Consider the following 16,010-nt stretch of genomic DNA (forward strand, 5'->3'; position numbering starts at 1 on the left):
TACCAATGACGCACCAATTCATACCAAACAATACAGACACCCAAGAGTACACAAAGACGAAATACAAAAACAAGTGACCAAACTCCTTGATCAGAACATTATCACACATTCTTTATCTCCTTACAATTCTCCGGTCTGGATCATCCCCAAGAAATCAGATGCTAGCGGCGAAAAGAAGTGGCGAATGGTCATTGACTTCCGGAAACTGAACGAAAAAACCATTGGCGACGCTTACCCGCTACCAAATATCGTCGATATCCTAGATCAGCTAGGCTCCGCAAAATATTTCTCAACGTTCGACCTGGCTTCCGGGTTCCATCAAATTCCAATGCATCCCGATCACGGTGCAAAGACCGCTTTTTCGACTCCTCACGGCCATTTCGAGTATACTAGAATGCCATTTGGCTTAAAAAATGCCCCATCCACCTTTCAACGTCTAATGGATCAGGTTCTATCGAGATTACAGGGTACAGATATGTTTGTCTATTTGGATGATATAGTCATTTACTCCCGATCCTTGGAGGAGCACGAAACCAAATTTCGGAAACTCATGAAGAGATTGTCTGATGCAGGACTAACCCTGCAGCCAGACAAATGTGAATTTCTGCGTAAAGAAGTAGCATACCTAGGTCACGTCATCACTCAAAATGGATTGAAACCTAATCCAGAGAAGATATCAGCAGTAAAAAACTACCCAGTTCCCAAGAATCCTAAACAGATTAAACAATTTTCAGGCTTGATAGGCTACTACCGAAGATTCATTCCTAACCTTTCAAAAATTGCTAGACCTATTAATAATTTGTTAAAGAAGAATAGCTCTTTCCTATGGACAGCAGAACATCAATTTGCGTTCGAAACACTACGCGAAATTCTGTGTCGAGAACCGATACTGCAGTATCCAGACTTCGAAAAACCCTTCGTCCTAACAACCGACGCTTCAAAGTATGCAATAGGAGCAATACTTAGTCAAGACAAAGATGGCGAAGATTTAACAATCGCGTATGCATCGAGGGTGTTACAAAAGGCCGAAATCAATTACTCGGTGTCCGAAAAAGGATTCTTAGCAGTCGTTTATGCCGTCAAACATTTTCGTCCTTATCTTTACGGTAGAACCTTCACTCTGGTAACAGACCACGAACCACTAAAGTGGATCAAAAACGTACGGGACCCGACTTCTCGTTTAATGCACTGGAGACTGAAGTTGGAAGAATATTCGTACGTCACAAAACAAAAAAAAGGAATAGCGAACTCTAACGCAGACGCGCTTTCCAGAAATCCACCTGTCGACTCTTTCCGAATTCTACCTATTACCTCAAAACGGCCACGACCCGATACAGAATGCCCATCTACTGACGCCCACAAGCGCGCCAAAGTAGCTCACCAACACCCAACGCGTGCTCGCGAACCAGATACGCTATCTTCGTCTACCAGCGCTCACAAACGCGCCAAAATAGCTCACCAACACCCAACACGTGCTCGCGAACCGGATACGCTATCTTCATCTACCGGCGCTCACAAGCGAATGAAGCATGTAGACCAGCACCCAATACGAGCGCATGGATCTGCACATGAATCCACCAGCCCTTCCCCACGAAGACGAAACAAAGCATTACAAGACACTTCGACTTCTACTGTTACCTCTGACTCAAGTGCCAGTATGACTGACAATAGCAGCGCAACGGAGGCACCGATCGTGGTCGATAAAACGATCAAGCAAACTACGGAACGAGTTCAACCACTCACCTCATCTAAATCACACCAAAACTCCGGTAAGCCCCAGGGTCGTAGTGTTAAAATACGTGAAGAACAGTACGACACACTGAATAAGCCGACACCCGAAGCCACTACCAGTAAAGGACGAAATTACGCCCCTCGATTCACGGAATTCGTAACAGATCTTAACCACCTACCATTAACAGATAGTAAATTTATTCACTAGATACGCGCCAATCTCCTCGACAGACAAGATAACCTAGCCCACTGCATCTCGGCAGACTGCAAGACATCACAAGAAGTCGCGGGACAACTAATCAATAGGAAAATAATTACCCGAGATCAACTACAATAACTAGACCCTGAAGTAACGAACGTATTGACACTGCCACATGGTAACCGCCTCATTTACAATCTAGTAACAAAAAAATACCACTACCAGAAACCAACTGAAGAGACACTGTTCAACGCCCTAGTAAATCTAAAGAATTACTTAGAACAAGACAAAGTCAAATCGCTCTCGATTCCAAGACTAGGCTGCGGCTTAGATAAGTCAGACTGGAACCTTGTTAATCGGATGATCCATTACATATTTAAAGACTCCGACATAACGATCACCATTTGTAATTATCAAAACCCGACTTATGACTCGACATCTTCTGAATCTGAAGCAGACGCATCAACACCCAGAATCCCTGCTGCCCCTTTAACTCGTCGGCCAATGCGTCGGACCGGCACTAGGTCAGCTCCAAGACATGCTCCGGTTTCTACTCCCTCGCGCTACCCAACTGATATCTCGGAGAGTGACTCCGTGACACATGATCCGGAGTCAGCTGTTGAAGACACGGATAGCGATGCCTCCGTCGTACCTACGGCAACGCTACCACCTTTAGGCTCACAACGTCGCGACAATCCCGAAGATCGAAAACCGGACCGCCCCCATATTGACAATGACAACTTTTGTTGCTTAGATTACTTCATACAAAATCAAAATGACATATTACCAACACCCAACGTAACCGAAACTAATGACGGACTTCTCATGTTGTGCGACAATTACGCTCATTTCGTATCAGCTAATTGTGGTTGGACAGAAGGACTAGAAAAACAGTTGATAGACGGAAATCTAGTAAGCATGGAATCCTTTCAAAACCAGAATCCAGAAATATTCGACGTAATTAAAACTCGGTTGAAAAACAACAAATACATATTTACCCTCGTAGTGAAACCACGTCAATCAGACCCGGGCAGACTTGACGACATTTTCTACACGTTAGTTAACTTGAGGATTATCTTGTCCGGACTAGACATTCGGTCCATATCATTCCCCATGTCAGGACCAGGAGTTGATGATATTCTACGATCTATCTTTAAAAAACTCATTTATCACATTTTTGCGGATTCAGACATTCGAGTAACACTTTGTAGAAATACTACAATTATACCAGACGAACGATTACGCGAAGACATGATCAAAGAGTACCACGAGTCACTGATCGGAGGACACCAAGGCGTTACAAAAATTTTCAATAAAATAAGAGAAAAATATTTTTGGCCAAATATGAAAAAGCAAATTCAAAATATCATCAGATCTTGCGGCAGTTGCCAGAGGAAAAAACTAGTCAGGATCAAAACAAAATTACCCATGGCAATCACTGACACGCCCGCAGAGGCCTTTGACAAAGTGGCATTAGATATTGTTGGACCTCTACCCCTTACTAAATCGAACAACAAATATCTCTTGACGATACAATGCAATTTGACAAAATTCCTGGACGCCATCCCTTTACCTGATGCCACCGCCAAAACTATAGGCGCAGCATTCGCAAAAGAATACATTACACGTTACGGTGCTCCTCGAGCAATACTTACAGACCAAGGACAGAATTTTATGAGCACAGTCATCAAACAACTTTGTAAACTCTTCAAAATTAAACAACTACGAACAACCGCCTATAGACCGCAATCAAACGGCTCATTAGAAAGAAGTCACCTTGTAATTACTGAATACATTAAACATCACACCAACGAAGGTAAAGATTGGGATGAATTCATACGTTTCGCCATTTTCTGCTATAATACAGCGAAACACGACAGTACACATTATTCACCTCACCAGTTGATCTTCGGCTCGGAAGCTAAACTACCGATAGATGCGATACTAAGCAACACATCCACGCATACATACGATACATTCCTCCTCGATCTAATAGCGAATCTCACAGACATCCGTAAACGCGCCGCGTTGAACCTGCAACAAGCTAAACAGAAAAGTAAAGAACACTACGACAGAACGATTAACCCACAACGATTTGAAGTAGGACAAACTGTCTACCTATTAAACGAAACAAGGTCAAAATTCCAAGATCATTATAAAGGCCCGTATGTAATCAAACGAATAATAGATGACGTTAACGCCGAAATATACCTCACGCTAAACAAAACAAAAATAGTTCATCTTAATGAACTGAAAATCGCACATACATAGTAAAATCCCACATTAACCCCTTCAATAGCAACACAGTACAACCAACAAACAGGGTATGGCAATCCAATCGAGCTAAATATTATTCACCCACCTACTTCTTCTGTCCTACCCATTCCCAACGAAGTAGAAACCCATCATGCAGTTCCTCACACACCACCTCCGCTTCCTTTAAATCCACCAGTACTTAAAACCTTACGAAAACCCTATTACAAATAGGCGACTACTATATTGCTATCAAGATCTGCTGTTGCGCTGTCAAACAGACATAAGTAAAATAAATACTTGTGTACACCACTGCACTAAAATGATTGTAATGACGATTTTATACCCTCAGTTTACAATTAGCCCAAAATATATCTACACTCATAACCGATATCTTTGTACGAATAGGTCAAATTCTGTATCTCGATGTATCAAGAAAAAAAAAAAAATATAGTATTACTTAGTACCCAGCTAATCAGAGAAATCATTGTTGTTTAGTCTTAAATGTACTAACCCGCTTCCATGCGCATTAACCCTAGGCGCCTAGCTTTAAACAACATTATGTAACCATAGTATTATAACTATATGCCTTACGCTCATACGTGATCCAGAATATAAACCATACACTACCTATAATAAGATAAATTGTAAAACTAATTTTAAGTACATACTTTAAAATCATGTTTCACATTTCCACCTTCTTGCTTCCCATATTCGGGTCCATACCTACCGCTATGCTCCCTCTGACGGAGGGGGGGGGGGGGGGGGGGGGGGGTGTTACGTCCAGCATACCACTTCTCTCTATTTTTCCTACTCGCTAACTCTCCCACAGTTGTTACATTAATCTCATGGTCTCTGTCCTGTCCTCTTATCTCTACGTAGTCTCACGCTATTCACTATCATGCTTACTCATCAAATTCCATTCCCTACTCCTAGCATTGTCACACCTTTTCTGCACCCGTACGCTTTACGTCTCGAGGAACACTCCTATTCTAACTCTCAACCACGTCACATCTAGACTTCTTACATAGCTTCATACAGCACACTTCGTTTTTACCGCCATCTGAGCTTCCTCGAAATAAATATATAAGTAATATCTCAAACAAACCCTACGTTATTCAATCCTCATCCTGATTTCCAGTTGTCCTGGAACTTAAAAGCGAAGCCAACCAGTTTACTCTTACCGCTCAGGAGTAACTCTACTCACGGACGTAACATCAGCTTGAATTTTACCAGAAGTAGATTTGGAAATTTGGCAAGTAATGCAATTTTCAACAAATTTTCGGACATATTTGGACATATTGGAGAACCAATAATGTTGCTAAGCCTTCTCTAGAGTTTTATGCCATCCCAAATGAATAATCGATCCATGAACATGATTTATTATAGACCACTGAAAAGCTTTAGGGATTATTGTTAAAATACGAGTGTCATCATTTCGCTGTATTTTTCTGAACAAAATTCCAGATTTAAGTTCGTATGTGCTAGAAACATTTGAGTCAAGCTCATCGTTTTCTAATTTAGAAATAAGATCACGAATTTCGGCATCCTTCTGCTGCTCCGCTTGTAACTTTTGAAAAATTTATACGTTTCTGCTCAACAGTTTCAACATTCAGTTTGTCATTCTCAGGTAAAGGATTTCGATAAAAGAAATCTGCATGTGACAGATTTTTTCCTTCTCGATAAACAATATCAAAGTCGAATGACTGTAAAAATGCCCACCATTTATAAACTCTTGGGGATAAGTCAAGTTTTGCACGAGATGCCTTGAGAGAATTAGAATCTGTAACTACTGTAAATTTTCTTCCATGTAAGTAATGCCGAAAATGTCTAATAGCATTCACAACAGCAAGTGTTTCCAATTCATACGAATGATATCGCGACTCTATTTCTGTAGTTCTTTTGCTAAAATAAGCTACAACATGAGCCTTTCCACCAACTTTTTGGATGAAAATTGCACCGTAACCAACTGAGCTAGCATCTGTATGTAATTCTATAGTAAAATTTGGATCAAAAATCATTAAAAGAGGAGAACTCGTCAAGTGAGAAACAATTTTTGTTCGAATTTCCTCAAATTCAGGTTTCCAATCAATCGTCCCCTTTCCATTAGTAAGTTTATACAAAGGACAAACAAGTTTAGAAAACCCTTTTATGAATTGCCGAAAATACGAGGCAAGTCCAATAAATTGTCTAAGTTGAGTAACAGTTTGAGGAGGCGGGAATGCAGTTAACGCGATAACCTTGCGAGGATTTGGTCGAATTTCTCTTGCCGAAACTTGATAACCAAGAAATTCTATTTTCGTTTTCAAAAATGAACATTTCTTTATATTGACTGAAAATCCAGTTTTAGTCAAAGCCCCTAAAACAACTTCTAATTTTCGAATACCCTCAATAACTGTTTCTGACGGGATGAGAATATCATCCATATAACAAATAATAGACGTATTCACTAGGTCTCCCAAAGCTTTGTTAATTGCTCGCTGAAAAACAGAAGGAGCATTTTTCAAACCAAAAGGCATTGCTAAATATTCCTACTGCCCGTCAGGAGTAACAAAAGCAGTCCGTTCAATAGAATCTGGGTGAATAGGAATTTGGCGAAAACCGCTAGCCATATCAAGAGATGTAAAATAATAAGCACCTCCTAGTCTATCTATCTGATCAGCAATAAGCGGTAACGGATATGTAACAGCCACCGTATTATTGTTAAGCTCCGGATAATCAACACACATTATATCAGATCCATCTTTTTTTTTAACTAAAATAATGGGACTAGCAAAAGGAGAATAACTGGGTCTGATGATATTCTCCTCTTGTAATTCTTTGATTTTATCTCGCACTATTTGACGTTCAACAGTCGAAAGACGATAAGGTCGTCTTTGCACGGTTCGGTTATGATCTAGCAAACGAAATTCAAGTTGTCCGGTCGTTACTCTAGATTTAGGTGTTCCTTTGACGAAAGTTGAACGAAATTTGTTTAAAACATCAACCAAGAGACGTTTGTCGAGTTCAGAAACGTCTGTTTTCATTTCGTCAAAATTGAATGAATGAGAGTCTACTTCACAAACATTAATCCTCGGAATTCTTTTTAGAACTAAACTGTCAACTGTCATTTCTATTGAGTAACCAAGAGTTAATATTTCTCTTCCAAGAAGAATTTCAGTTATAAGAAAATCATCATGAATCACATGAAATAAAATTTCCAGGCAATGATTATTCATAGTCACTTGTGCCAAAATTTGAGTGACACTTTGAATACTGGAAGAACCGATACCGCAAAGAATGACTACAAAGTTCTGACGTTTTCCTGAAAGTTTTTTAGCAATGCTTTCTTTAATCAGAGAGCATTCAGCACCGGAATCAAAACAAAATGAAAACTTCTCACCGGAATGTAGTAAGTCGCCAAAAGTTGGTTGAATAGAACACGAATTAACGCGACGCTCCATTTGACCTTGAACAAGGGTATTTTGTTCAGACCCAGAAGACTTCTTGCAGTTCGTAGAAACATGTCCAACTTCTCGACATTTGAAGCACGTCACAGAAGATTTCACAGCGGTGGAGGGTATTTTCTTTGAAAGATTTTCAAAGTTGTCCGGGATCGTACTCAATGAACGACTTCGACACTCCGATATTTTGTGTCCAAATTTTCCACAGTGAATATCTGGCTTGAGAAAAAGGAAAAGCTCTTTTTCAGTAACCAACTGCCATAAGTTCTTGTTGTAACTTCGTTCGAGAACTTATTTCCGTAGTAAGAGCCAAACGTTGTAAACGTGGATCCAACTGAGCCACGTGAGAAAGAACAATCGAAACAGCAATTTCTTCAGAATTCATCAGTTGTAGTCGTGAAATAAGAACACTTAAAACTCTACTTGAATATGCAGCGATATTTTCATCTCCATTTGGCTGTCCAGAATACAACGAAGGTAACGTCGCCGCGGGAGTTTCAATAATTTCATATCACGCGAGAAAAATGTTTTCAAATTGTTCCCAAGTCATTCCGTTAAAGCTTATTTGAGGAAACCAAGATGCAGCTGATCCTTTCATAGCTTTACTCAACGCATTTACTAACTTGCTCCCTTGAAGTTCCTGTTCTTGCATACACAATCTAGCTGTCGAGCACCAAGCTTGTGCATTGATATTTTGCTCATCCGGATTGAATTGCGGAAAAGTAAATTCATGATGAGAATCAGCAGTTGGACTTCGCATTGTTCGAATTATCTCGATCATATTTTTATTTTGATTCGCAAACAAAATTTGCCAACGATCTTCCGAAGTATTAGAATTGCGTTGGGGAGTCTCGGACGGTAATTCTGAAATGGATGGTTCCGCGTCCCTTCGGTATCCTACTTCTGACGTCGGAGAATGGCCAGATATCACTCGCGAACTTTGAGTTTTGCGCATGAGACGCATGTTGAACCGCCGCTTTATTTAACAAGATGAAACTGAACTTTATTTATTTAACAAAACTTTTTTTATAACGAGATAAAATGTTCAATATTTGTTCGGTTATTGATTTTGCCGTCGTTTCTCTAGAGACCGAATAGAAGAAGGCGGTGATAATCCTCTTCGTTGCTCATTTCATTATCCTTGACATATGTACATATATATATCCTATAAATATATGTATATGTAAAGAGAATATATTCTCTTTAAATTGAGCGCGCTTAATGGTCTCCACGCACGCTTATATGACACCAGCTAGATGCCTCGTCGAGTACGAAATGGACAGGTAAACAGAGTCGAGTTAGAGAGAGGGAGAGATGGAGAGGAACAGATAGAGAGAAGAGTTAAACAATATACAGAGCGGTGAAAGAGAGACGAATAAGTGGCCTTAATTGTCGTTTCTCTTATTTACAGGTAACTGGCCACGTGTATATATATTTTAAATAGTAATATCGTTCATAACAAAAAAAATTCTTATTTACAGAGAAACAAATTTGGCTCGTTTATTCGACAACCCGAATAGTAGTATAGCAAGGAGAGTTGTGAGTACAAACACCTTCTTTACCGACCGAGCCGCTCCGCACATCCCAGACGCAAATCCTTGAAGGTTACCCCCACTCTCGTCAGATAAAACGTGCTCTGCCGCACTGACTTAAGGTCAAAAACGTGCAACCTTACCGACAGTTGTATCGGTCGAGGGTAAAAATCGTACTGCTTTGCCGGCAATTCTTATCGGTCGAGGGTCGAAATGACGTTGTTTTACCGACAATCTTACCAACCGAAGGTCAAAGTCTGTAGTGCTCGCTTGCCAACGGTAGAGGGCGCAGCAGGAGCGAGAACTTTTTTACCGTCCCGCATTTTTTTCCCACGATAGGACTGCTGATGTGTAACATTAACCACTCCGAATTCCTTGCCCACGATAGGACTGCTGTTGTGTAACATCAACCACCCCCACATTCTTTTGCAACGTTATCAACCACGTGACATTCCAAAATTAATAGTTCCAAGAATTGTTTTTTATCCACTCGGATGTCGCTGATGTGTAACATCAACCACTTCACATTCCTTATCCACGTTATCAACCGCGTGACATTCCAAAATTAATGGTTCTGAGAATTGTTTTTCACTTACTCGGATGTCGGTTTGGTATCCAAGGTCGACCGATAGCCGCGGTACATTCAGAGCCATGGACCTGCGGTGTTGGGTTACTATCGCTCTGGGAATGCTAAAAGGTGCGCGCGCATACACAAACATACGTACGGCTGTCGTATAAAAAGGACGCTCATCAATGCAAACGATCATTAAGTCTCAACTTGTCAAGTATACGTAAGGAAAAAGCTCAAGATGGAATCTACGAAGTGTTTGAGATTAATCGATATTATGGAATCGGCGTACAAAATCTTGGACAAATCATCATCAACAGCAGAGATCCAGAAATAGATAAAATTTGGAAGTCAAAATATTCGGCTTCTGAACAAAATTTTGCGAAAGGCTTCATCGATTGGAGAAAAGACAAGAATTATCACAACGATCGGACTCTTGAAAGCGCTTGCGGAAAAATTCATACATTTTCAGAAAACGGGTGGAGGTACGCGAAAAGTGAGAAGAAGCGATCAAGTTCTCTGGGAACATTTGGAATCAGCTTTCGAGAGAAGAATTCGAACTGGATCCATCGTCAATTTAAAGCATAAAGATGTAAAGAGATTTCTAGAAGACGCTAAGGTACTAGCTGTGACGAGACTAAAAAACGCTTTGAAGAAAGACGGGAGCTTGAGAGCCAAGGTTATCCTGGCTTGTAAATTTGAAGTTAGAAAAGATGATCGCACGGTGGAAGAGATCAAATTTTTTAATACGAGAAATGAAATCATCCTCCAGACAACGGATATCAACGAATGGTTCATCGAAAACGCGAAGGAGCATTTGTTGAAAAAGGTGAAAGATTTCCAGGAAAAGGATTCAGGCTGGTCGTTACTTGAAATTATAAATCGTACCGTCGAAATTAACAAGTACGTGCCACTACGAGGCGGTGTCTTCACATACACACCACTACCCAAAGATATTCAAGATAATAAGGCTGTCGTCAACATCCGTAACAGTGACTCGTATTGCTTTCTTTGGTCGGTCACCGCAGCTCTGTTCCCAGCCGACAACAACAATCCCAGTAAAATTACTTCATATCCGTATTTCAGCTCAGTGCTACAATACGGAAGTTTGCATTTTCCAATGTCTTCAGACCAGATTCCAAAATTTGAGAAACTCAACAAACTTTCAATTAACGTTTATGGTATAGATAGTACGGAAAAACAGAAGCGCAGTGAAATCGTACCCATTTATTTGAGCCGAAACAAGTCTGACAAACCTGTAATTCATCTTTTAGCGATAGAAACTGAAATCACTGACGATGACGATGATGATGTTGATATGGAAAATTATGAAAAAAATGGAATCTTTCGTTTCACTTGTATTCGAAATCTGTCTCGATTAACAAGTTCTCAAATTTCTAAACGTAATGGTCGTACTTGGTTGTGCGATAGATGTTTGACTCACTTTCAATCTGAAAGATGTTTGACAAAACACAATGTAGATTGCATGAATTCGAACAAAACCAAAGTTATTCTACCTACAGAGGAGGAAAAGATACTGAAATTCAAAAATTTCAAGCACAAAGAAACCGTTCCATTCTGCATTTACGCGGATCTAGAATGTTTACTGGAACCTACGCTCAAAAAGATGGGTACAAGAACAATTTATCAGAAGCATCTTCCGTACAGTATAGCTTACTATCTACATTGTGCGCTTGACGATTCGCTTTCAAAATTCAAAATTAATCGCGGAGAAACTTGCATCCAATGGTTTGTGAATGAGTTGAAGGAATTAGCACTTTCGTTAGAGGGATACTACAAGACTGTTGTACCGATGGAACCGCTAAATTTCAATCGGATCAACGAATTTGATTTATCGGCGGTCTGTCATATTTGTGAAAACCCGTTTATACCCACAGACGTGAAACATCGGGATCACTGTCATTTCACGGGAAAGTACCGTGGTGCTGCTGACCGCAGCTGTAATCTAAATTACCAAAATTCGCACACTATCCCAGTGGTATTCCACAATCTGTCGGGTTACGATTCACATTTTCTGATCAAAGCCCTGGCAACGGCATTCGAAGGTACTGTTAAACTATTACCTGTTAACAAAGAAAAGTACATTTCCTTCACTATATTCGTTAAGGGAACGGATGTAACGTTCCGTTTCATAGATTCGTACCGTTTCATGCCTAGCAGCCTCGATAAATTATCATCGTATCGGGACGATTGTCAAAAAACAATAACACGTAAATTCTGCAGAAGCTTGAACAAATTTCGGTTATTGACTAGGAAAGGTGTCTTCCCGTACGAATACATAGACAGTTGGGAGAAGCTCGAGGAGAAACATTTACCAGCCAAAGAACAGTTTTATTCAAAATTGAATGACTGGAATATATCAGACGACGATTACGCACACGCGTGCGACGTATGGCAAACTTTTAACGTCCAAACTTTGGGAGAGTATTCGGACTTGTATTCACAGACAGACGTGTTTTCACTGGCTGACGTTTTTCAAAATTTTCGACAGAATTGTTGGACGACGTACAAACTGGATCCATTACATTACTACACAGCGCCCGGTCTGTCGTTTGATGCAATGTTAAAATGTACAGGCATCGAACTCGAGCTTCTCACCGACATAGACATGGTTATGTTTATCGAAAAAGGTATTCGAGGTGGTGTATCACAGTGTTCGAACAGATACGCAAAGGCCAACAACAGATATATGAGAAAGGAATTCGATCCTGAGGTCGAAGAATCTTATCTCATGTACTTTGACGTTAATAATTTGTACGGTGCTGCTATGAGCTTTGCTCTGCCATACAGTTCCTTCGAATGGTTATCAGACTTCGGACAATGCGACGTTCTCACCATCTCGGACGATGCGGAGTTTGGTTACACGCTGGAGGTAGATTTGGAATATCCTGCGAAACTGCATGAAACTCATAAAGATTCACCATTGTGTCCGGAGCACTATGTACCTCCGATTTCGAACAATAAACACCCAAAATTTACGCCCACGCTATTTTCCAAAAAAAACTACGTTGTTCACTACAGCGTTTTGAAACAATGCTTACAATTAGGCTTGAAATTACTCAAAATTCACAGAGTTCTCAAATTCGGGCAAACCCCGTGGCGCAAAAAATATATAGATTTGAATACCGATTTGCGGAAAAAATCTCACAACGAATTCGAGAAAAATTTCTACAAACTGATGAACAACGCAGTTTTTGGCAGAACAATGGAAAACGTGCGAAAGTACAGAGATGTTCCATTGATCACCGAATGGGATGGACGGTACGGTGCTAAAGCTACCATAGCCAAGCCTAATTTTCACAGCTGCACCGTTTTCGACAAAGAGATTGTGACGGGTTTTGAGTCCGCACGAATAATGTGGGGGGGGGGGGAAGAGACAATTAGAGACGGGGCGGATGTAATGGGTAAAACTTGGTGTGTGTATTTGCAAAGAAAAGGAGGTGGTACATGCGTTGCCATCGGGGGAGGTGAGTCGACTTAAACTATGGAAGGTACAAGAGGGTTGTAGACTCGAACGGGGGCTGATCACGCCTCAGCCCTTAGCGTTTCTTAATACTAACTTACAGGTACGCGCGCGGGGGGGGGGGGGGAGGAGTGTGGGAGGTGACGGGGAATGTGAGGTCGGAAGAGTTGGTATTGCGAGGGGAGGGGCAGATCGGCGGTAGAATGCAGGCTAACCTGGTGTCGTCGGCGTGTGTGTGTGTGTGTCTCGAGGTGTGGTGGAGGGTGGCTGGTTCTCGCTGGTTCCGGGGGTCGTCGGCGTGCGTGTAGCGGGTCGTCGGTGTGAGTGTGGTGGTTTCTCTCGTTCTTTCTTTCCCTCTCTCTTTTGCTCGTAGCCTAGGCTGCTCTGGTCTGGATGCTGTCACGGCTGTGATCGTACTGCTGCTGGCGCTCGGCTCTGCCGAGCGTCGGGGGGCTTCGGTTACGTTCGGGCCTTTCCCGACGGGACAGGACTCACCCGTTCGGCTCTTCCCCGCGGGTTTGGGGTTTGTTATGACTTGCACTCTAGGTGCAACGTCACAACTCCCCCCTCCCCACGCGGGGCGAGGCCTATAGGGTGAGCCGGTTTCGGTGACGGATTTTGTGGTCCTTTCGTCTGTGTATTCTCCTTTTGTTATTTCTGTTGTTTCTGTGTTGTCTGCTCCGATCTGTCGGGGATAAGGGATGTAGGTTGGGTTGTATTTGCGGGGTGTGTGTTTGGTGTGGGTTGTGGGTTGTCTTATATCTACTTATTCTACTTGGTCTCTTGTGTCTTAATCAAAATCATGTTTTTTCTCTTATACAAACTTATTCTATTCTTATATTATTTTGTACTTGAATTTTTGGTTTTGGTTCGGTGGCTCTCGTCGGTGTGGATCTTGGTGAGTTTTTGCGTTGTTCTTTGTACCTCGTGGCTCGTGGTTGCTTCTCCCTTCTCTTCTCTCTTTTTGGGTTGTGTTCTGTTTCTTTGGCCTCCGTCTGTCGTTGTTCGTCCGTCGGTTTGGTGTTGTTAGTGTATTTGGTGTTTTCTGTTTTGTCCCCTTTTTTGTATCGTATTGCGTCCCGTGTTGTGTGTGCGTCGTTGTTCGTCCGTCCGTTTGGTGTTGTCAGTTTGTCTAGTGTTTCCTGTTTTGTTCTTTCTTCTGTTTGCGTATTGATTTTCGTTTTTTGTATCGTTTTGAGTCCCGTGTGGTGTATGTGGTTGGTTGGGGTGTTTGTGTATGTTCGGCTGTGTCCGTAAGTGAGGTGGTGTCGGTGTTACTGTTTGTGTCGTTGTCCGTCGTTTGTGTCTGTGGCGTGCTTGTGTGTGTGGTTTCGATGTGTATAACTGTTTTTGCGGTGGAGGTGGTGGAATCTGTGTCGCTGTCGGTGTCTGGTGTGTTTGGGGGTTGTGTTTTGTGTGGTGCTGTTTGATGTGTGGTGTGTGGTTGGCGTGTTGAGGTGCTGGCTTCTGTTTCGTCAGTGTTTGTGCGTTCGTGTGTCCGTCTGGTCATGTATCTTTCTCTTTGTGCTCGTAATTCGTCGTCCAGGGTGCTTGCTGATTGTAAATTTGCGATTATGGCTATTATTTCGGGGGGTGGTCCTGTGTGTTTTTTGTATGTTTGTTTTGTCTGTGTCGGTTCTGTGTGTCTGTCCATGTTGGCGAATGTCTGTAAGATCCTGTCTTCTGTTGTCTGTGGTCTCGCGAATCTGGTGTGTGCCCATTGAGGGGGTGATGCGGGGGGTAGTGTGTGCCGTGGTGTTGGTGTGGGTGTGGGGCGTGTGGTTGTGTGGGGTGTTTGTTTCTTGGTGGGTGGGTGTGTAGTCGTGTGTGTGGCCGTGGTTCGTGTGGTTTGGGTAACTGTTGGTGGGTGTGTGACAATTTGTGGTGGGTGTGGTGTGTCTGTGTTAGCTTGTGTGCAGGTTTGCATGTGTTCTGTGTATTTTGTGCCCCGGACCAGCCCGTTGCATTTCGGGCATTGCCTTGGTCCGGAGAGTGTACTTGTGTGTGTGGTCATCGGTGTGTGTGTTTGTGAGTGTCTCTGTGTGGCTGTGGGTGCAGTGGTTGTTATGTGTGTTGTTGTTGTGGTGGTCTGTGTTACCTGTATGTATGTGGTGGGTGTCGGTAGTAGGGTTCGTCGGGTCTCAGTCTGGTGTGTGCCGTCGCGTCCGTATCTGTGTGGGTGTGGGGCCTGTCCTGGTGTTTGCAATAGTGGTGTTCTTTCTGTCTGTGTTATCGTTGTCGTCGGTCTCGTCAGTCGCAGTGTTATCAGGGCCGGTATTTTTGGTTGCTGCTTTTCCATGTTGTGTTTCTGTGGGGTGAATACACATGTTAGTTTATTTTCGAGGTGTGTTATTGGGCGTGGTTCTTTTATTGCTTATTTGATTATGTATATAATTTTAGGTCTTCTTTGTGACATTTTCCTATATTTTTACCGCTTTCTGTTGTTAATTCGTATATTGTGGGTGAGACTTTCTTAGTGATTGTGTATGGGCCTATGAATTTTTTACTTAGCTTTGCTGTCGTTCTTTCTGGTCCGGATGAGAGTGTATGGTTCTTTTTTAGTACTCTGTCTCCTTCCTTGAATTGAATGTCTCGTCTTCGTAGGTTGTAGTAGTGTGCTTGTTTTTCGTTTGCTTCTATTAAGTGCCTCTGTACTTCGTCTCTAAGTATTTGTAGTCGTCTCAAGTGGTCTGTCCATCTGTCTGTGTCTTGTAATTCTATTTCGTCGTCGTTTTCTAACTGATTTCTTAAACATTGTGTGGGATTTAATTCCCTTCCTAGGTTCAAAAAGGCTGGTGTG

The 16,010-nt window shown here is 42.0% G+C and overlaps 1 protein-coding gene across 1 annotated transcript; it reads right to left on the reverse strand.

Moving 5' to 3' along the window:
- Positions 1-14,342: 14,342 nt before the first annotated feature.
- LOC138191401 (mucin-2-like) lies at positions 14,343-15,509 on the reverse strand. The gene has a single exon (XM_069138149.1). The coding sequence runs from the start codon at positions 15,507-15,509 to the stop codon at positions 14,343-14,345; it is 1,167 nt and encodes a 388-aa protein (XP_068994250.1).
- Between the last annotated feature and the right edge of the window lie 501 nt (positions 15,510-16,010).

Source organism: Neodiprion pinetum, chromosome 1 (assembly GCF_021155775.2).
Source record: "Neodiprion pinetum isolate iyNeoPine1 chromosome 1, iyNeoPine1.2, whole genome shotgun sequence".
In the NCBI taxonomy this organism is placed as follows: Eukaryota; Metazoa; Arthropoda; class Insecta; order Hymenoptera; family Diprionidae; genus Neodiprion; species Neodiprion pinetum.

Bases quoted from the DNA above. Each gene is read 5' to 3' on its own strand.
- LOC138191401 (XM_069138149.1), bottom strand. From the start codon at position 15,509: ATGGAAAAGCAGCAACCAAAAATACCGGCCCTGATAACACTGCGACTG.